Here is a 23,470-nt window from a genome sequence, read left to right on the forward strand (position 1 = left end):
CCTTGTACACACACGGCTCCACTCCATACACCCTGTACACACACGGCTCCACTCCGTACACCTCGTACACACACAGCTCCGCTCCGTACACCTCGTACACACGCGGCTCCGCTCCGTACACCTCGTACACACACGGCTCTGCTCCGTACACCTCGTACACACACAGCTCTGCTCCGTACACCTCATACACACACGGCTCTGCTCCGTAGACCTCATACACACACGGCTCTGCTCTGTACACCTCGTACACACGCGGCTCCGCTCCTTACACCTCGTACACAGGCGGCTCTGCTACATCCACCCTGTAAACCCCTCCTGACCCCACACATAAACTTCCCCTCATCCAGCACCATGACAACCAGCACAGCAGAGTCCTGCACACACTGAGGCCTCTGATCATGTGACCCCTGACTCCTCCCCTCCTGTGACCTCATCACAGGTCCTGTGCACAGAGCAGCCATATATGTGGAGTGCGGCTCTGCAGGTTCGGGGCTTCTGTGTGCTGGATATGGGTAGGTTATGTGGTGTCATTTGAGTACAGGGGCTCTTGGCTTATGATTGCTGCCATTATTATTTTTTCTGGTCACATGATTTTCTACTTGATGTGTGGCCCTTTTAGTGCTATTTATTCCATATAATATGGGTATTTAACCCTTCATTCTACCCCTCCTTTTTCCTCCAATTTTTTGCATATGATATATTGATTTTTAGCATCTGCACTTTACTATGTAGTGATTGAGATGATCTCGTTTGTCTCATGTTTCATACCCTCCGGTGCTTCCAGGTGATCCGCTGCCGCCTGCTCCTGTGTGTATCTGTTATTATAAGTTCTGATCTTCTATCTGTATTCACATCTATGTCCATCTTTAAATTGTCTTGGAATAGAGTCATTTGGACTTTTTTCTTGATTTCTTGTAATAGGATTAAAAATAACTCTCTGGTTTTTCCTGCATTACACAGAGCAGCTGTAGAAATCTCCGGCCTCGGGGGTCTCACCAGACTTCGCTCTTTTCTTGCAGGGGCCGCAGTGGATTTCATCCTGGATCCATAGAGCTGAATAGAGGAGCGATGTTCCTTCACTCTGATGGGAATTGATGGTGACGTTTCTCCAACGTCCACGTTACCGAGTAAATCCCCCCAGGACTGCAGCCGGTAAAGACCCCGATATCCACAGGTGTCCCCTCTAATTGGGGGAAAGGGATAGAAAAGCCTCTTATCCCGAGGGGAAACCCTGTACATGGAGACATCGGCCTCAGATCTCTCCTGTCCTGTTCTTCCAGAAAAGCCTCAGACTTCTGTGTGTGACTCAGAGCTGAGATCTAACGTGATAGAAGATTCCAGTGCGGGGAAGACGGGAAACCTTCATATAGACGGCCGGTGGGGATGGAGGCAGTGACCGACTCTGGCCACATCTGTCTCTAGAGCCGCAGTAGAAGATGAAGATGTCGTCCTCATCATGAAGGAGTTATTTCTCATGTCGCGTGTAATGAATATCTCCTGCAGTATTGCTAATGCCGATTCCAGTGTCGGTAATGAGACGAGAATTAGCGTTATGGAAGATGAGTCTATGAGGAACGTGTTCAGCTGCCGACTCCGAGGAGGAAACTGCTTGTTGTCTGTGGCCTAAATATATAGGTTTTATTAGTAGATGTCAGGGGAGAAAACTAAACCCTGTAAGATAATAAATCTCCTCATATGTTTCCCTTATTATCTCCAGTAATTGTATTATTACACAGGATTCTTATGATGTTACATCAGATCATCTTCTTCTCATTCAGGTCTCTACAATATCGGATCCTCTCAGTGAAGATCTTCTACAAAAGAGAATTTTCCTGATTTACCCATCAAGGATGGATATGGACAGAGACAAGATAGCGGAGAGGATATTACACCTCACCCTAGAGATCCTCTTCCATCTCACTGGACAGGTGAGAGATTCTGATGACATCACATTACATCATTATCTATGGGAATAACAGATGGACAGAACTGGAGAGGTGAGGACTCTGGAAATGTCTATAGTGAGATTTATTAATGTGTCTCTCCATAACCAGGATTACACAGTGGTGAAGAAGACCTCTAGTGATCGCTGTCAGGACCCTGTGTCTGAGGGATGGGGAAGACCCCTGAGCCCAATCACGGGGCCTCCACCTCACCCCCTGATCCATGAGGACATCAATGACCAGAAGATCCTAGAACTCACCTACAAGATGATGGATCTGCTGACTGGAGAGGTGACACTCCTGGGAATGCTGGGACATTATACAGTAACACTATGAAGGGATCGGGGGATGACGGTATCATTGTATGTGTCAGGTTCCTATAAGGTGTCAGGATGTCGCTGTCTATTTCTCCATGGAGGAGTGGGAGTATTTAGAAGGACACAGAGATCTGTACAAGAACGTCATAATGGAGGTTCCCCAGCCCGTCACATCACCAGGTAATAGACAGGACTAAATACACACGGCCTATAATTATCTGTATGTAGAGAATGAATTCAGTCCCTGTATGTGTTTCCTCCAGATCTATCCAGTAAGAGGACAACACCAGAGAGATGTCCCCGTCCTCTTCTTCCACAGGACTGTAACCAAGAAGATCCCAATGCTCCTCAGGATCCTCAGGTAGATGGAGAGAAGGTGTCAGGAGATCTCCCCTATCATGTGTAGACAGCTGTGAAGGTCTTGTGCTCAGTCTTGTTTTATCCACCAGTATTATATCTCTATATATAAAACTGAATGTGTGTGTGTGTATCGCCAACCAATCACAAAGCATCTTTCATTTCACCAGAGCTGTTCAAAAGAAGTTGAGCTGTGATTGGCTGCTATGAGCAGCAGCAGTTTTCCTTGCAACCAATCACTAAGCATCTCTCATTTCACCAGAGCTGGTTAAAAGCAGCTGAGCTGAGCTGGTTGATATGAGCAAGTTTTCCCACTTGACAACACCTCAGCAGACACTGACATGGTGGGAGAAATCTAGCATCCCCGGGAACATAAGCTCCCAGCCATTGTCTGCCCCCCAGAAAGGAGCAGAGAGCACGACAGAAATGAATCCCCCCCCCTCCCTGCCCATATACCCATCACACATCCTCCGTCCCATAGGCACATCTTGCCTCTTAAAGGGATCATTGGTATGGAAGTTAGGGCAAATACATCCAGCGCTTCAGTTTTGAACCCAGGCCTCTCTTAAAGGGATCTCCGGTATGAACGTCATGGCAATTGCCTTCAAATGCTCTGGTACTGACCCCAGGCTCTCTTAAAGAGATCTCCTGTATGGAAGTTAGGGCAAATCCCTCAGCACTCTGATTCTGACCCCAGGGTTCTATTAAAGGGATCATTGGTATGCAAGTCAGGGAAAATCCACTCAGCGCTCTGGTTTTGATCCCAGGCCCCTCTTAAAGGGATCCCCGGTAAGGAAGTGAGGTCAAATCCATCCAGCGCTTTGGTTCTGACCCCAGGCCTCTCTTCAAGGGATCACCGGTATGGAAGTTAGGGTAAATCCCTCAGCACTCTGATTCTAACCCCAGGCTTCTATTAAAGTGATCATTGGTATGGAAATTAGGGCAAATCCACTCTGCGCTTTGGTACTGACCCCAGGCCCCTCTTAAAGGGATCTATAGTATGGAAGTCAGGACAAATCCATCCAGCGCTTTGGTTCTGACCCCAGTCTTCTCTTAAAGGGATCTACTGTATGGAAGTTAGGGCAAATCCCTCCGCTCTGATTCTCACCACAGGTTTCTATTAAAGGGATCATTCGTATGGAAGTCAGGGCAAATCCACTCAGCGCTCTGGTTCTGATGCCAGGATGTTGGGAGATGTGGGATATTAGGGGTAGTAGTCCGGTGGCTCTGGCTGACGGGATGATGTGGGATATTAGGGGTAGTAGTCCGGTGGCTCTGGGTGATGGGATGATGTGGGGTATTAGGGGTAGTAGTCCGGTGGCTCTGGCTGACTGGATGATGTGGGATATTAGGGGTAGTAGTCCGGTGGCTCTGGCTGATGGGATGATGTGGGATATTAGGGGTAGTAGTCCGGTGGCTCTGGCTGACGGGATGATGTGGGATATTAGGGGTAGTAGTCCGGTGGCTCTGGCTGACGGGATGATGTGGGATATTAGGGGTAGTAGTCCGGTGGCTCTGGGTGACGGGATGATGTGGGATATTAGGGGTAGTAGTCCGGTGGCTCTGGCTGACGGGATGATGTGGGATATTAGGGGTAGTAGTCCGGTGGCTCTGGGTGACGGGATGATGTGGGATATTAGGGGTAGTAGTCCGGTGGCTCTGGCTGACGGGATGATGTGGGATATTAGTGGTAGTAGTCCGGTGCCTCTGGCTGATGGGATGATGTGGGATATTAGTGGTAGTTGTCCGGTGGCTCTCACTGATGGGATGATGTGGGATATTAGGGGTAGTAGTCCGGTGGCTCTGGCTGACGGGATGATGTGGGATATTAGGGGTAGTAGTCCGGTGGCTCTGGCTGACGGGATGATGTGGGATATTAGGGGTAGTAGTCCGGTGGCTCTGGCTGACGGGATGATGTGTGATATTAGTGGTAGTATTCCGGTGGCTCTGGCTGACGGGATGATGTGGGATATTAGGGGTAGTAGTCCGGTAGCTCTGGCTGACGGGATGATGTGGGATATTAGGGGTAGTAGTCCGGTAGCTCTGGCTGACGGGATGATGTGGGATATTAGGGGTAGTAGTCCGGTGGCTCTGGTTGATGGGATGATGTGAGATATTAGGGGTAGTAGTCCGGTGGCTCTGGCTGACGGGATGATGTGGGATATTAGGGGTAGTAGTCAGGTGGCTCTGGCTGATGGGGTGATGTGAGATATTAAGGGTAGTAGTCCGATGGCTCTGGCTGACGGGAAGATGTGGGATATTAGGGGTAGTAGTCCGGTGGCTCTGGCTGACGGGATGATGTGGGATATTAGGGGTAGTAGTCAGGTGGCTCTGGCTGACGGGATGATGTGGGATATTAGGGGGAGTAGTCCGGTGGCTCTGGCTGACGGGACGATGTGGGATATTAGGGGTAGTAGTCCGGTGGCTCTGGATTATGGGATGATGTGGGATATTAACGTGAATGTGGCTAAGCGGAGTGGGCGGGGCTATACACTCAGCTTTATATGTAGAGATAGTTATAACAAATTATAATGATTACATCTAACTTTACTTAGGATTAGAGCTGACCATAGATGGGACTTCTCCATCTGTCTGTGACGTTTACAATATTTGTTTCAGGGTGAAGATCTGACCCATATTAATACTACAGAGACATATATGTAAAATAATAAGTCTCCTCATATGTTTCCCTTATTATCTCCAGTAATTGTATTATTACACAGGATTCTTATGATGTTACATCGGATCATCTTCTTCTCATTCAGGTCTCTACAATATCGGATCCTCTCAGTGAAGATCTTCTACAGAAGAGAATTTTCCTGATTTACCCATCAAGGATGGATATGGACAGAGACAAGATAGCGGAGAGGATGTTACACCTCACCCTAGAGATCCTCTTCCGTCTCACTGGAGAGGTGAGAGATTCTGATGACGTCACATTACATCATTCTTATCTATGGGAATAACAGATGGACAGAACTGGAGAGGTGAGGACTCTGGAAATGCCTGTAGTGAGATTTATTAATGTCTCTCCATAACCAGGATTACACAGTGGTGAAGAAGACCTCTAGTGATCCCTGTCAAGACCCTGTGTCTGAGGGATGGGGAAGACCCCTGAGCCCAATCACGGGGCCTCCACTTCACCCCCTGATCCATGAGGACATCAATGACCAGAAGATCCTAGAACTCATCTACAAGATGATTGAGCTGCTGACTGGAGAGGTGACACTGCTGGGAATGGTGGGACATTATACAGTAACACTATGAAGGGATCGGGGGATGACGGTATCATTGTATGTGTCAGGTTCCTATAAGGTGTCAGGATGTCGCTGTCTATTTCTCCATGGAGGAGTTGGATTACTTAGAAGGACACAGAGATCTGTACAAGAACATCATAATGGAGGTTCCCCAGCCCCTCACATCACCAGGTAATAGACAGGACTAAATGCGCACGGCCTATAATTATCTGTATGTAGAGAATGAATTCAGTCCCTGTATGTGTTTCCTCCAGATCTCTCCAGTAAGAGGTCAACACCAGAGAGATGTCCCCGTCCTCTTCTTCCACAGGACTGTAAACAAGAAGATCCCAGTGCTCCTCAGGATCATCAGGTAGATGGAGAGAAGGTGTCAGGAGATCTCCCCTATGATGTGTAGATGGCTGTGAAGGTCTTGTGCTCAGTCTTGTTTTATCCACCAGTATTATATGTTTTATACTTGTGTAATGAGAACGGTGGAGATGGCAGGATGAGAGCTGATCATAGATGGGACTTCTCCATCTGTCGGTGACTTTTACAATATTTGTTTCAGGGTGAAGATCTGACCCATATTTATACTACAGAGACATATGTGAGGGGTGATGAGTGGTGTAAAGAGGAGATTCCCACATATGACTACCCAGGTGAGTATGTCGAGGTAGCTATTTAGGGAGGGCTAATTAACCTTTCACGGTTGAGCCAGTGATGTCCAAATTATTGCAGTGTTGCTAACAACTCAAATGACCACACGGAGACGGGGGTCTCTGTACGGGAGGATCGAGGCAGATCACTAAGCCCCTTTATTTTAGTCACATATTTTATAATCTTTTGCTTAATTATGCAAGGTTCTCAAGTACCAATAGCATCATTTCACTTTATAAGCCAATAATATTGCAAGAAAACCGGAAACTACATATATATCCGTCATAGAAAGTAGTATAATGGCATATTCTTCAGAGTTTTACACCCCCGCCTCCCTTATCTTTGCACCTGATGAGAACAGTCTGGTTTCATGACAGCCCTTGCCAATTACAAAAATGAAGAAACAAAACCTTCAGAGAATGGACAAAAAGAAACTTCAGCTCTGATTTTAGTATTAACCCTTCACATTCCCCCCTAGATAAAAAAATTTTAAACACATATGCAGCATCAGAGGTGCTATCCCAAGCTAACAGCTTGAGGGGTACTGGTCTTCACATGGCTGATGCCGTGTTATCAGTCATGGCTGTCGCGGCGCACCCATCCCCCCTGTATACTGCAGTTCATGAATAACAATTTTTGATGACGGTGGTGGGGATCTTTTTTAGTTAGGCATGTGCTTGGCTTCAACATCTTCATCAAGTAGCCTTTTGAGATCGGTGTAGAGAAGAGCAGGGGCAACAACACTTTTGGTATCATCATTAGCTGTCTTAGTGTAGAATTTCCTAATATATACAGAAATACACCAAAGAACAAGTTTTAGTATCACATATACAACAAGGATACAAGCAGCAATGTGTAACAAGCTTTGTAAGATCCCAGTTATCCAGCCCCCTATTCCCTTAAATCAATTGGCTAGATTGAGAAAGGAGAAAGTGTCTGACCACCAACTGTCCCTATTACAATCATTGTCTTTATCGTATTGATCTCTGAGTCATTGAGTATCTTCTAACTTTAACTCTTAACTTCTACCAATAATAATATGGAAAATGCGGGAAAACCAAAACATTATGCCCCTTCATTTGCTATTGGCTTGTTGGGTGATGAGGAGGACTTGATAGGGACCGTCATACAAGGGTTCTAGTCTGTGGTTTCTGACATGCCTTTTCATGACTACCAAATCACCAGGCTTCAGGTTATAACAGGTGTCGGTTTCTGCTGAATCTGGAAAAAAGAAAAGAAAACTAGAACATAGGTGTTAGTAAGATGTTTACTAAGCTGAATAACACATTGAACAGCACGGTCAGTTTCTTCTGATAACTTCTGGAACCCCATATCTGCATATAACTTCCATCACCAGTTTCTTCGCTGTGGTCTTTGCAGTCATGTTGGTAACAGGGAATGCTTCCGGCCAACTGGAGAACCTGGGGCCCAGTAGAATTTTTGCACCAGTGCGAGGGCCTCATTCTTTCCTCAATGTGTAGGTCCATGTGCCCATATGGCAATAGCAGGGTACATCCGCTTAGGGAGACACACGAGTTGGTCCTTTTTCCAGAGACCATTATCCATTCGTTCCCCATCAGTCTTCCATTGCTTCACCTCTTCCTTTGGAGACATTCTCTGCATCGTCATTAAGCGGTCTGACAGAAAACTTCAGTCTGTTGTAGATCATCAGGTTCTTGTAGAGTCAATGCTTCTTGTAACTGTTTACGCTGAGAGCATGTGGTCACCATAGTTGGTGTGGTTGGTTCAACGGGTAAGAGAGCGGCGGCTTTTGCTTGCATATCCGCAAACGCGTTGCCAACAGTCTGTGGACTGGTCCTAGGACCGTGCGCCTTAACTTTGATAATAGCCACCTGAGTAGGTAATTTGATCGAGTCCATGAGGGTTTTAACAGCTTCAGCATTTTTCACTAGGGTTCCAGCAGTAGTAATAAACCCTCGATTGGTCCACAGAGCCCCAAAATCGTGAGCAATACCAAATGCATACCGTGAGTCCGTGTATATATCAACCCGTCTGTTCTTGGCCAAAGTACATGCAGTAGACAGAGCCTGGAGTTCTGCTTCTTGTGCTGACTGTGAGGGTGGGAGTGCAGCTGTGTGCACTACAGTGTCCTCTGTGATAACAGCATATTTCGTGTGCAATCTACCAAACCCATCAGCATATCTTGAACCATCCGTGTATAACACCAGATCAGGATTTGGGAGTGGATTCTCACTGACATTTGGTGGAGTAGCTGTTTCTTCTATCAGAAATTGGGAACAATCATGTTGGAGGTAATCCTCATCACTGCCATCTTTCCTTATAGTTCATTATGCGTCTTTCAAGGCATTGTAAAGGGGTTGCATTATGCGGGATGCATCCGGTATCCACTGACAACAATAAGTGCATAGTCCAAGAAAAAGGAGTTCAGTTTCATCTTTTGGGAAAGGAAGGGAGCTGACAGCTATTTTTCTTTCTTCTGCGAGGTGTCTGACACCCTGAAGGAGACAGTGACCCAAGAATATCACTTGACCAAGGCAGAACTGAAGTCTCGAGGCCGAAACCCGACAGTTCAGTGCTGCCAGATACTTAAGGAGGCTAACAGTGGCAACAATGGCAAAAGACACCTGCTCATATTTTTTTGCAAACTGGTTGGGACTGTTTTGGGCCCCTTGTGGCATAACTGTCCATGTTAACTGTTGGCCCTGCTAAGTGAATGCAAATAGAAACTGGCAGTCTGGGTGTAACGGAATGCTAAAGAAGGCATTGGTAAGATCAATAACTGTAAACCAAGCAGCATCCTGGGGTATTTGGGACAAAAGAGTATGTGGATTAGGCACCAGGTTTGAGAAACACTTTTACTGGTTCTAAAGGCATTTTCCCTATATCATTTGGCCCTTTTCACCAAAGTTTAGATGGTTTCTCTGAGAGGTATGGGGTGAGTCGTTGATCCTCAGGCAATATTGGGGGTGGATCTGGGCCTATCAGGGCCATCATAACAGTAGGGATGGCATGAAAAATACAGATTTCCTCATTGTCTTCATCTACATAGGGATTATATAACGAAAAAAACCATCTGACCATCATCTTGGAATTGTATTCTGGAGCGGAACTGTGATAATAAATCTGCCCCTAGTAAATTTACAGGACATGTGGGAGAGATTACAAACTGAATAGTAACCTTGGGGAAAGGTCCCACAGAAATAGGGTTTATAAAAGTATATTAATTGGGTCTACCATCTACTCCGATTAAAACAGCAGGGGAATGACAATCTCTCTGAAAGTGTCCGAATCGGGCACAGCGCATTGCAGATGAGAATTAACAGGGAGGGGCTGAGGAGCAGGGTTCCCAGTTGCTGAAGTCTGAGGGGGGGCGAGAGTTTGCTGTGTGGGCTGAAGGGCACACTGTGTGCTCACAGCTGCGGTGGGGGCTAGAGGCTGCTGTTTGCTCTTTTTTTTTTTTTTTTTCTCTCTTTGCTGAACAGAGTGGGTTAAAGTCTTCTCAAAACTTTTTTTTTTCCTCTGGATCTGGTAAATGGAAGGGGTGGCAACCACTAACCACTAGCAATAACGGGGACTAAGGCTGGCAGCGGATGATAATAGGTGCCGTCAGCAGAGGTGGGGGCTGCGACTCTCGGTCTCCTTGTACAATTGTCATCCAGCAGGGAGACCTCTTCTTTCAAATCATCACTTTTAACTATTCGTCTGCCTAACACATTAGTATCATTAATCTCAATTCCTTCTTTAATCAATCACTTTCTCACACCACAGTCACTTTCTTGAACCACAATACATCCCGTCTTTGCCATAATAATAGACAATTTTGCTTCTTCAACATAGCCGTAACAGAAACAATCAGAATTCACTTGCTGTTCAATGTCCACATAACCTTCATTATACAATTCATGTGCCAAGCCACGGAATTCCTCAGCGCCTTCAAGTAATCCATCATCAGTCAACCTTCCTTTATTCTTTTTAACTCCTTCGTCCCATAGCGTAGGCTGCAACCTCCCGCCCTTAGGAAATCCCAGAATCGAAAATATTTTTCCTGCATTCCTGACAAATTTCTTTCCTCGTCTTTGAATCATAAGACTAACAGTATCTGATCCTTCGCACAATTCCAAACTTTTCTTTTTCTTCCACAGAAACATAATTCTTTCCTTTAGAGCTAAATACCCTGACTTAAATTGTGCACAGATCTGGCGGCCGTTTCAGTCTCTGTTCCACCGGGTCAATAATCCCCCTCTGGAATTGCCCAAAATTTGCGGTACTCAGTGAAAGGAGGAGGGCGTCTCAGACTATCCCTCCGGACACCTCTGGTTATATATATCTTTCTATATATACCTGAGTTACGTATCCTACCCATCTTCGATCACATCACCACCCCCAATACTAATAATGATCGGGAATTTCAGGATATTTTGACTATAAAGAGAGTCACAATCACTGGTCAATCCGGGGTGTCCGTCCCTTATGAGGTACGGTTCGAGCACTGGGCCCCCAACGGGACTACACCTCTATATGATTTCACCCATGAATCACCCCACCAGGGGATAAACCTCAGATCCTCTTTGCAGCAACAAGCACAGGAAAACCACACCAAGGGTCAGTCTGAACAGTATAACTGCCAACTTACTGTGGTTGTCGTGGGGCGTGATCAGTCCCAATTTTCCAGCACCTGTGTCCGCTCCGAGGGTCCTTTGTGTTGTTGTCCTCCGGGGGCAGAGGCGTCCCTGTTCAGGGGCCCCACGTTGCGCACCAAGCTGTCGAGGTAGCTATTTAGAGAGGGCTAATTAACCCTTCACAGTTGAGCCAGTGATGTCCAAATTATTGCAGTGTTGTTAGCAACTCAAATGACCACACGGAGATGGGGGTCTCTGTACAGGAGGATCGAGGCAGATCACTAAGCCCCTTTATTTTAGTCACATATTTTATAATCTTTTGCTTAATTATGCAAGGTTCTCAAGTACCAATAGCATCATTTCACTTTATAAGCCAATAATATTGCAAGAAAACCGGAAACTACATATATGTCCATCATAGAAAGTAGTATAATGGCATATTCTTCAGAGTTTTACACCCCCGGTTCCCTTATCTTTCACCTGATGGGAACAGTCTGGTTTCATGACAACCCTTGCCAATTACAAAAATGTATCTTACAGCAACAAAAATTAAGAAACGAAACCTTCAGAGAATGGACAAAACGAAACTTCAGCTGTGATTTTAGTATTAACCCTTCACAAGTAGTAACCACTGAATACAGAGAAGTCACAGATTCCTCTCAGTCACCGGCTGTGGCTGCTTTATCGGTGGTGTAGTCCGGCCCTATTACCATGATCACCATTTTGCCTCTAGACCACAACATTCTCCTCCACCTAAAACTGTTCACATGACTTTGGGCATTGAAAGCCCTTTTCTATAATAATAATAATAATACTTTATTTTTATATAGCGCTAACATATTCCGCAGCGCTTTACAGTTTGCACATATTTTCATCACTGTCCCTGATGGGGCTCACAATCTAAATTCCCTATCAGTATGTTTTTTGGAGTGTGGGAGGAAACCTGAGTGCCCGGAGGAAACCCACGCAAACACGGGGAGAACATACAAACTCCTTGCAGATGTTGTCCTTGGTGGACTCGAACCCAGGACTCCAGCGCTGCAAGGCTTCAGCGCTAACCACTGAGCCACCGTGCTGCCCATATAGAACTTACGACCTGGAGGATCCACCTACCCCCTGGGATTAGGAGACACTGACTGTTACCTGCCCAGATCTGTAACTATAAAGCCAAATGACAGCGTACGTAGAATGTGCTGACAAGTTAGAAAATCACTTGAAGAAAAATATGCTGGGCCTGTAAGAGAAAGCGGAGGGTAATGATGCTGTTGGCTTCCTAGATCCCTGAGATCTTATCGGATAAATCTTCTCTCCCTTCTGTGCTGCTGAATGTCTCATGGTCCCTACAAGACCAGGTCCAGTCTTTCTGGCCAAACTTCCCTTTTATGATCGACAACAGTAAATGTGCAGTGAGGCCAAGTGTGAATTTCTCTACAATAACAGAGTTTCCCTTTTTCCTGACTTTTCAATTTGTGTTAAAACTACCGTATTTTTCTGACTATAAGATGCACTTTTTTCCTTAAAAAATATGGAGGAAAATGGGGGGTGCATCTTATAGTCCGGATGCATCGGCTCTGGATGTGGTGGGGAGGTGGGGAATGGCATCGGCGGAGCAGCGGGTCACAGGAGGCTGGAGCTGGTGGCTGCGACTAACTCCTGTTGCCGCTGCTAAAGAGAAATGAATATTCACTGCATTCCACTACCATGGGCTTGGAGGGCAATGAATATTCATTTCTCTTTAATAATAGTATCTTGATATGATTAGCCTCCAACCCCGGTCCTGGTATGCATGGCCCCATCCTTATAATTGGCCCACATCCCCATCCCCATCCTGGTATGCATGGCCGCATCTGAAAAGGTTAAAAAACAAACCATTACACTTACCTACCCCACTCTCCCTCGCAGCGTCCTGCTCCAGTGCCAGCAACTGCTATATGCTTGTAAGCAGCGCATGGCAGGGACGTCATGTGCTGCTCACAAGCAGAGCACAGCTGCCAGGACTATGTACGCAAAGGACAGTGAGTATTCTTTGCTCTTCAGTATGGCACAGTGTCAGCCACCGGCTTCCTGCTGCTACCTGCGGTCACGTGTGCCACTACTTAAGAGAAATTAATATTTGTGAATACTCACTGTTCTCAGCGCTGCTTACAAGCATAAAGCAGTTGCTGGCACCGGAGCAGGATGCTGCAAGGGAGCGCCGGGTAGGAAAGTGCAATGTTTTGGGTTTTTTATGTTTTCTGTTGGGGCCATGCATAGCAGGACGAGATGGGGCCCTGCATACCAGGACGAGATGGGGCCATGCATACCAGGACGAGATGGGGGCCCTGAATACCAGGATAGGGATGGGACCATGCATACCAGGATAGGGATGATGGGACCATGCATACCAGGATAGGGATGGGACCATCCATACTAGGATGAGATGGGGACCCTGCATACCAGGGTAGGGATGGGGCCATGCATACCAGGATAAGGATGAGGTGGCCATGCATACCAGGATATGGATGAGGGGGCCATACATACCAGGATAGGGATGAGGGGGCCATGTGTATCAGAATGGGGAGGAGGGGGCCATGCATACCAGGTTGGGCTGGAGGGGGCCATGCATATCAGGGTGGGGAGGAGGGGGCCATGCATATCAGGGTGGGGAGGAGGGGGCCATGCATACCAGGGTAGGGATGAGGGGGCCATGCATACCAGGATGGGGATGAGGTCATGCATACCAGGGTAGGGATGAGGGGGCCATGCATACCAGGATAGGGATGAGATGGCCATGTGTATCAGAATGGGAAGGAGGGGGCACTGCATACCAGGATAGGGATGACGGATCCATGCATACCAGGATAGGGATGAGGGGGCCATGTGTATCAGAATGAGGATGAGGGGGCCATATATACCAGGTTAGGGGATATTAAGTACAGAATTGACCACATTTTTTGCTTCAATTTTTTTTCCTAATTTCCTCTAAAACCTAGGTGCGTCTTATAGTCCAAAAAATACAGTAATTTCAAGGAGGATTGTGATAATCTACAGGACAAACATTCCACCTGTGCCATGATAGATCTCTAAGCTGTGCGTGGCTGATGGCTGTAATATACATTTATTCCCGCCTGCAGGAGATGTGTTGGCTCCAGCCCTGGTTTCATAGATTTACTAAACGTCATGAATTCCATTATCTTTTCCAGCCAAAGGATTTCAGATTACTGCACAATCTCTCCTGAAATGGGGGCACTAATACTTTCTCTACTCTTCCGGTCAGGACTCATAGTGGTTCCAATGATCCACCATAAATGAGGCAGCTCCAGTTTAGTGTTCTCCCCTTGTACATACGTTGTTGTTGGGGATGTAACATATTTTTTTATTCTATGTCTTTTTTTTACCTGTTCCTTCTGTATGATAGTTTGATTGTGGTGGGATCGGCCTACCTGCCTAATGTGAGTCTGTAACTCTCTGATAGTCTTCAAAAAATCTCTCCATTGCCTCTTCCAAATGCCTAAGATCTAAATTTAAAGTGCCCCTGTCAGCAGGATTGTGCTCAGTAACCTACAGACACTGTCAGGTCAGCACCGTTATACTGATTAAATTGATACCTGGTGATGAAATCCGTCTTGTGGTTGTTGTTTAATCTTTATTTGTAGTTTTCAGTTAAAGAGATTCTCGTGCTCTGGGGCGGGGCGGTGGGCGGGGCTTTATGTGGTGCTCTGATTGCATATTCATCTGTATTGGCTTATGACAGGTCGCTGATCCCTCACTGACCTGCCCCCCATTATTACATAATGCATATAATAGTGTTGATATTATTGGTGATAATGCCTATAATATTGTGGCTATTGTGAGGCTTAGAAAGAAATTACATCCAGCAAAATGACACCGGCGATGGCGACGCCTGCACAGTAGCATCTATAAGTAAGAGATAGAGGCTACTGCACAGGGGCCGCTGGTGACATTTTGCTGGATGTAATTTTTTTTCTAAGCCTCACAATTGCCACAATATTATAGGCATTATCACCAATAATATCAATGCTATTATATGTATTATGTAATAATGGGGGGCAGGTCAGTGAGGGATCAGCGACCTGTCACAAGCCAATACAGATGAATATGTAATCAGCACACCTCATAAAGCCCCGCCCACAGGCCACCACAGCCCCGCCCCAGAGCACGAGAATCTCATTAACGGAAAGCTACAAATAAAGATTTCATCACCAGGTATCAAAGTAAGACACCTATCCATAACTAATCCTATAGTTATATGATAAATAAAGATGCAGCCAGAATAAAGTCTTTTATTAGAAATAAAGCAAAACACAGGGCAAGTGGGAAGAGCCGGGCAAAGCACCAGAATTGGCGCATCTAATAGATGTGCCTTTTCTGGGCAGCTGCAGGCTGCTATTTTTAGGCTGGGGGGTCAATATCCATGACCCATTACAAGCCTGAGAATACCAGCCCCCAACTGTCAGCTTTAGCAAGGCTGGTTGTCAAAAATGGGGGGACTCCATGCCATGTTTTTAAATTATTTCTTTATATAATTAAAAAAAACAGTGTGAGGACCCCTCTATTCTTGATAACCAGCCTTGCTGAAGCTGACAGCTGAGGGTTGCAGCCCCCAGTTGTCAGTTTTGCCAGACTGGTTATAGAAAATACAGGGGAACCCACACCGTTTTTTTCATTCATTTATTTAGTTATAACGCAGGCAGTGGGTGAGGAATACTCCCATCATCCGCTCCTGCTGTCACTGTTCTTGGCAGCAGCAGGTGTAGGTTGATGGGAGTAATAGTCCCAAACGCCCGCACCTACTATCATCATTCTCACTTTAATATAACTCTCATCATTCTCCCTGCCGGCAGAGTAGAGGAGAATGATGAGAGCGTCTTCAGCACCCGCCACCGGGGAACAGAGATTAATGTAGCGCTACTTCCCTGCCGGCCGTCCATGTGGTACAGATGCTGACATAGTTGTCACACGTGTGCCACGAGTATTACACACACGGACATCTCCGGTACCGGAAATATCAGGACGTGTGAAACCGGCCTTATACACAGTTCTCTTCAAATGATATATTTCTTCTTGAAACTCATCTGACAGAAAATATTGGACCTTACGATAGTATAGATTGTGAAGTCTCCGAGACCCATACGCTAATTACACCAGAGAGGTTTCACCACTAGTTACTCATTTATTACTGATGGAGACTGTGGAGTTTGATCATTTTAGTAGTTCCTAATCAGGCCCCATTATTAATATCTAACGTGTGTCACTTTATGTGGTGGTAAGTTTGGAATTCTTCACAAAGGATAATAGAAAACAAATGGATCTTACAAATTATTTTCCAGCTTCGCACTGTACCCTATATACGATTGTACACTACTGTCTGGGCACATGGCAGTGTTCAGAAGGGAAGGAGCGCCATTTAGCTATATGAATGCAGATCTAGCTGGAATAGTTTGCAGACACAATGTATTGGGAGCACTGTTCATAGTCACCTGGCAGCTCAAAAGATGTCCACCATGAACATGCTTGGCTCTATCTTCTCTGCTTCCCATATCCCAAGGATTGCCTTCCTCATCGCCCTTTAACACCCTTACATGGAATCTGGACTTACACTGGGACCCCTAGGCTTGGACCATGGCCTTACCTGCTATTTTGTGGTGTTAGATGGCAAGAAAAATAGTCAGGTAGCTGGGTCAGAACCAGAAGGACAGAATCAGAAGACACAAGAGTAGTCAGTAAACGGGCCACGGTCACAGCAGGAAACAAATACACAAGCCACAAGCTGAGCACAGAGGACTGAACCAGAGGAGAACAGCGCTGTATCTGGCAGATTCCGGCCATGTGCTTTGCGCTTTAGTAGGGTGTGGTACTTTCCAATTGGCTGAAGTAGGGAGCAGATTACTCCAGCTGGACAGCAGGAACAGATCCCAGATGAGATTGGACACACCATATGCAGAAGCCCTAATATAACTAAATGACAGAAAACCAGAATAGTCGAAATCCTCAGAAAGTAATTCCATGTTATTAATTAATTCACTGAGGGTTATAATCCTTAGGAGGAGTGAATATTTTGACTCCACAGCCACTTTCCGGAAATTAACCCGCAGTGGATGTTGGAGAGTGAAAATTACACATTTGCCATTTTCTTACCCAGCACATAGTGCCCAGATTGTTCTCCAGGAGACACCGCAAATTAAGTGGATTCTTCTCACTATAATATTGCTAAATACAGGGATCCTAAATGTTGTTTGCGCACACTGCAAGACTCCGAAGTGAGAGTGGATTTTGCTGGATTGGTTTATGGAAACCTTGTTGCTTTTCAACAGCCTTTGAGTCACTAATAGTGTGGGAACCTCTGGTTTTCTATTGACAGATGATGGACCTGAGTTGGGACTTGTTTTTGTGAGATGAGAATTGGTATTATTTTCACCTACATAACATTGATTGGTTTCTTTTTATTCGATATTTGAGAGGCAGAATGTACAAACAGTTGAACACCGCACACTACTGGTTCATCCAACAAAGTTTTCTATTAGAGTGTGAACTGTCATTGTCTTTGTAAATAATTAAAGCTTTTACATAGCTTGCCATTTTTATGGACAGTTTAAGTAGAAATGCTCAAAATTATAAAACTCAATGATATTTTATTAAAAAATAATTGTTTTTATCTTAGCAGATGACTGTAGCAGGAGATCAGAGGGACGGATGACATCGTCAATTTTTAAATCTGATGATCTTGAGATGCTACAAGATACAACTAAAGTGATTGCTATTACTCCAGATATACCATCATCCATTTACAGCAAAGATATGTCATCTGATCCTATGAAACAGGTCCCATCTTCTGATTCATTACCGATTACTAAGGAAAATCAAAGTCACAAAAGAGGCATTAAAAAACAAACTGCTCCTAAAGCAAAGAAGTCATTTTCATGTTCAGAATGTGGGAAATGTTTTACATGGAAATCACATTTTATTATTCACCAGAGAATTCATACAGGGGAGAAGCCTTTTTACTGTTCAGAATGTGGAAAAAATTTTGCACTTAAATCACATTTTGTTAGGCACCAGAGAACTCACACAGGGGAGAAGCCTTTTTACTGTTCAGAATGTGGGAAATATTTTACACAGAAATCACATTTTGTTAGACACCAGAGAGCTCACACAGGGGAGAAGCCTTTTTCCTGTTCAGAATGTGGGAAATGTTTTAACAATAAATCAGATTGTGTTAAGCACCAGAGAATCCACACAGGGGAGAAGCCTTTTTTCTGTTCAGAATGTGGGAAATGTTTTAACACTAAATCAGATTGTGTTAAGCACCAGAGAATCCACACAGGAGAGAAGCCATTTTCATGTTTAGAATGTGGGAAATGTTTTGGACACAAATCACGTTTTCTTTCCCACAAGAGAACTCACACAGGGGAGAAGCCTTTTTCATGTTCAGAATGTGGGAAATGTTTTAGGAATAAATCAGATTGTGTTATGCACCAGAGAACTCACACAGGGGAGAAGCCTTTTTCATGTTCAGAATGTGGGAAATGTTTTGCACATAAATCACATTTTGTTACCCATCAAAGAATTCACACAGGGGAGAAACCCTTTTCTTGTTCAGAATGTGGGAAATATTTTGCACAGAAAGCACATTTTGTTGTCCACCAGAGAATTCACACAAGGGAGAAGCCTTTTCCCTGTTCAGAATGTGGGAAATGTTTTAACACTAAATCAGATTGTGTTAAGCACCAGAGAATCCACACAGGGGAGAAACCTTTTTCATGTTCAGAATGTGGGAAATGTTTTAATACTAAATCACATTGTGTTAGGCATCAGAGAACTCACACAGGAGAGAAACCTTTTTCATGTTTAAAATGTGGGAAATATTTTGCACAGAAATCACGTTTTCTTACCCACCAGAGAACTCACACAGAGGAGAAGCCTTCTTCCAGTTCAGAATGTGGGAAATATTTTAACCAGAAAGCGCTTCTTGATCGCCATCAGAGCAGTCACACAGAGGAAAAGCCATTTTCATTTCCTTAATGTGGGAAATATTTTACTTGGAAATCAACTGTTAATAAACATCAGAGATGTCACTTAGCGGAGTATACTTTTATATGTTTATAATGTTAGAATAGTTTTAACCAAAATTGCACCTTCTTAAATGGGTTGTCTCTTGTCATTCCTCATGTTTGCTGACGAAAGGAAAAAATTTAACCTTATTTATTGCAAATGTAAAACTATACCCATAATTCACCCCCTGAAGGTTAGTTGGAAAGTGACTAATAGAAAAAACATGTACCCCACATCTCAGTATATAGGGTGAGGTGACATTTACACACTCACTCTCCAAGCCTCTCATTTCTACAGGTTTCATCGTCCTCACCAAAGACGACTCATCAGGAGACTATGTAATATTGACCTTTATTCAAGCGAGACTAAACGAAAAAAAAAAAAATAAAATCATGTATCATGTTATTCGAAACAGTCAGAAAACTAGCCCCATATTGGCAGATCCCAAACATCAAACTATATACTTCGGAAGTTTATAAGCCCCTCCAGTGTCAGGAATAGATAGTATGAATTTGAATTTTCCAAATGGCTGCAATGAAACAAAGAGTGAAAAATGTAAAGGGGTGTGAATACTTTCCGTACCCACTGTATCAGTAAAAATAACTCCTCTTTATTAGGTTAAGTATAAAAGAATTGCTCCATTTTCCGATACCCGTCGCATCTCCATTTTTCATGGTCTTGGGTTGGGTGAAGGCTTATTTTTTGTGTGCCGAGCTGACGTTATTAATGGATACCTTTTTGGTGCTGATATGATCTTTTGGTCATCCTTTATTGCATTTCAATGCAATGTTGTGGCGACCAAATAAAAGTAATTCTGGCATTTTTTACGTTTTATCTCATTACGCCATTTAGCGATAGGGTTAATTCTTTTTTATATTGATAGATCGGGCGATTCTGAACGCCGCTACAACAACTATGTGTATGTTTGATTTTTTTTATTTTATTTTGAAAGGGGGGTAATTTGAACGTTTTTATTTTTTTTAATATTTTTAAAAACATTTCTTTTTTTACTTTTGGCATTGTAAAGACATACAGCATTGTATCTTAATTAACCAGATGACTATTTTTTAGCAAACGAAGAATAATAGAATGTTAAATGTATGTTGGCTTTAAATTTAAGTGTTGATTTCTGGTTGGTCAGGAAAGCAAACTTTTGTTTGTGTAAGCCGGTAATATTGACTTTTATTGTGCGCTTATCCTTGATCACTGGTGATATTTGCTGATATGCTAATTATGCATTGTGTTAAGGGCATGTCACACTAAGAGATATCGCTAGTAATGAAATGAAACCCAAAGTTACAAAAAAAAGGTGACATCAAAGTGGCAGAACTAGCTCTATTATTTAAAGCAAATTCGGCCAAGGGCAAAAATGAAACCCAATCATCCTGATCAGCGGAAATAAAACATCTCAAATACGACTCCAAGGTCTGGTTTGTTCTCTCTGTCTGCCCATTGGTCTGAGGGTGAAAAGCAGAGGAGAAGGACAACTGAATTCCCAGCTTGGAACAGAAGGTCCTCCAAAATCTAGACACAAACTGAACTCCTCTGTCAGATACAATGTTCTCAGGAATCCCGTGTAAGCAAACCACCTGTTGCAAAAACAGGGGCACCAACTCAGAGGAAGATGGCAACTTAGGGAGTGGTACAAGATGAACCATCTTAGAGAACCTATCACAAATCACCCAAATAACAGTCATTCTTTGAGACACCGGCATATCAGAGATGAAATCCATTGAAATATGGGTCCATGGCCTCCTGGGGACCGGCAAAGGCATCAACAACCCACTAGAGCGAGAACAAGATTTAGACCGGGAGCAAGTCCCACATGACTGCATAAAATTCCTGACATCATGAGACAAGGTGGGCCACCAAAAAGAGCGACTCACCATATCTCTAGTACCAAAAATACCTGGATGACCAGCCAATGCAGAGCAATGAACTTCAGACATCACTCTCTTCTTCCACTGGTCAGGAACATACAACTTTCCACTGGGACAGTGCTCAGGTTTGTCCTCCTGGAACTCTTGCAGAGCAAGTCTCAAATCGGGCGAGATGGCAGAAAGAACTACCCCTTCGCCTAAGATGGTAGCAGGCTTGGTCACCACAGGAGAATCAGCAAAGAAACTCCTAGAGAGGACGTCTGCCTTGACATTCTTAGTTCCAGGAAGAAAAGAGACCACAAAATCAAAACGTGTAAAAAAACAAGGCCCACCTAGCCTGTCTAGGGTTCAAGCGTTTGGCCGACTCTAGGTAAATCAAATTCTTGTGGTCAGTGAGGACCACAACTTGATGTTTAGCTCCCTCCAACCAATGTCTCCACTCCTCAAATGCCCATTTCATGGCCAACAGTTCCCGATTCCCCACATCATAGTTACGTTCAGATGGAGAGAACTTTTGGGAAAAGAAAGCACAGGGATTCATTTTAGATGTTACATGATCCTTTTGGGACAAAACAGCTCCTGCACCAATCTCAGAAGCATCCACCTCTACCTGGAACGGGAGTGAGACATCAGGTTGCCACAAAACCGGGGCGGAGGTAAATCTTCGCTTCAGCTCCTGAAAGGAAGCAACAGCCTCCGGAGGCCAATTCAACACATCAGCACCCTTCTTAGTCAGATCAGTCAATGGCTTGGCAATACTAGAAAATTTTGCTATAAATTTCCGATAAAAATTAGCAAAACCCAAAAACTTCTGGAGGGCCTTCAAAGAAGTGGGCTGAACCCAATCATAAATGGCCTGTACCTTGGCCGGGTCCATTTCAATAGTTGACGGAGACAAAATGAATCCCAAAAATGAAATCCTCTGTACTCCAAAAAGGCATTTCGATCCTTTGACATACAGGGAATTCTCCCTCAAGATCCGGACCACAGTCCGAATATGTTCCACATGAGAATCCCAATCCTTGGAGAAGATCAAAATATCATCCAGATAGATAATCAAAAATTTATCGACAAAGTCTCGGAAAATATCGTTCATGAAGCACTGGAAGACAGAAGGGGCATTAGTGAGCCCAAAAGGCATCACCAGGTACTCAAAGTGTCCCTCCGGAGTATTAAACGCCGTCTTCCATTCATCCCCCTGCTTAATGCAGATAAGATTATACGCCCCCCTGAGGTCAAGCTTGGTAAACCAGCAAGCACCTCTAACTCTAGAGAATAGATCCGAAATCAGGGGTAACGGATACTGATATTTAATAGTAATTTTATTGAGGGCACGATAATCAATACAAGGCCTTAAAGAACCATCCTTTTTGGCCACAAAAAAAAAACGGCACCTAAGGGTGAAGAGGATGGTCTAATATGACCCTTCTCCAACGCCTCCTTAATATAGGACCGCATAGCCTCGTGCTCGGGTACAGATAAATTGAAGAGCCGACTCTTGGGAAATTTACACCCCGGGCTTAGTTCAATTGCACAGTCATAACTCCTGTGAGGAGGCAAGGACGCAGACTCATTCTCACTAAATACATCATAAAAGTCCGCCAAATAGTCAGGAACATCATGCGACTGAGGAGAGGTGGAAAAAAACGGAGCCTCACTAAAGGCACACCGACAACCCCAACTCACCACAGACACTAATTTCCAATCCAAAACTGGATTATGAATTTGCAACCAGGGAAACCCCAGAACAACGGCATCATGCAGACCATGCAACACCAAAAATCTGCAATTTTCTTGATGGTCTGGGGCGACCCGCATGACCACCTGGGTCCAAAACTGAGGTTTATTTTTAGCCAAAGGAGTAGCATCGATCCCCCTCAAAGGGATAGGCGTCTGCAGAGGTGTCATCGGAAATCCACAACGTTTAGCAAAATCCAAGTCCATTAGGTTTAGCGCTGCTCCCGAATCCACAATAGCCTTGGCGGAAAATGTGGACAGGGAGCAGATCAGAGTAATTGCCAGAAGAAACTTAGATTGAACACCACCAACAGAAAACGTGTGTGCAAAGCTTTTCTCTCATTTAGGACAAACAGAAATAATATGCGAGGCATCTCCACAGAAAAAACACAGCTTATTACGCCTTCTGAACTCCAGACATTGCGCCTTAGACAAAACTCTATCACATTGCATAGGTTCAGATGTCTGTTCAACCGTGGCAACACCTCTCGTGCAATCCTGCGTTCACGTAAACGCTGATCAACCTGAATGGCTAATGACATAGAATTGTCCAGACCAGAGGGAACAGGAAATCCCACCATAGTATCTTTTACGGCTTCTGACAAACCCTTCCGAAAGAAAGCAGCCAAGGCATTATCATTCCAGGTAGTAAGGACCGCCCACTTTCGGAACTTTTGACAGCACAAC

General features: G+C 44.6%; 1 protein-coding gene across 1 annotated transcript; it reads left to right on the forward strand.

Moving 5' to 3' along the window:
• The first annotated feature begins 2,307 nt into the window (after positions 1 to 2,307).
• Positions 2,308 to 19,258, forward strand: LOC141082369 (uncharacterized). Its single transcript, XM_073566308.1, has 8 exons — positions 2,308 to 2,440; positions 2,524 to 2,621; positions 5,383 to 5,532; positions 5,660 to 5,839; positions 5,922 to 6,045; positions 6,129 to 6,226; positions 6,425 to 6,515; positions 17,779 to 19,258. Exons 1-8 carry the CDS (start codon positions 2,308 to 2,310, stop codon positions 19,134 to 19,136), a joined length of 2,232 nt encoding a protein of 743 aa, XP_073422409.1. The 3' UTR covers positions 19,137 to 19,258.
• Positions 19,259 to 23,470: the final 4,212 nt, after the last annotated feature.

The sequence above is a fragment of the Dendrobates tinctorius genome, unplaced genomic scaffold, assembly GCF_039654945.1.
Source record: "Dendrobates tinctorius isolate UK_male_01 unplaced genomic scaffold, ASM3965494v1 ptg000017l, whole genome shotgun sequence".
Taxonomy (NCBI): Eukaryota; Metazoa; Chordata; class Amphibia; order Anura; family Dendrobatidae; genus Dendrobates; species Dendrobates tinctorius.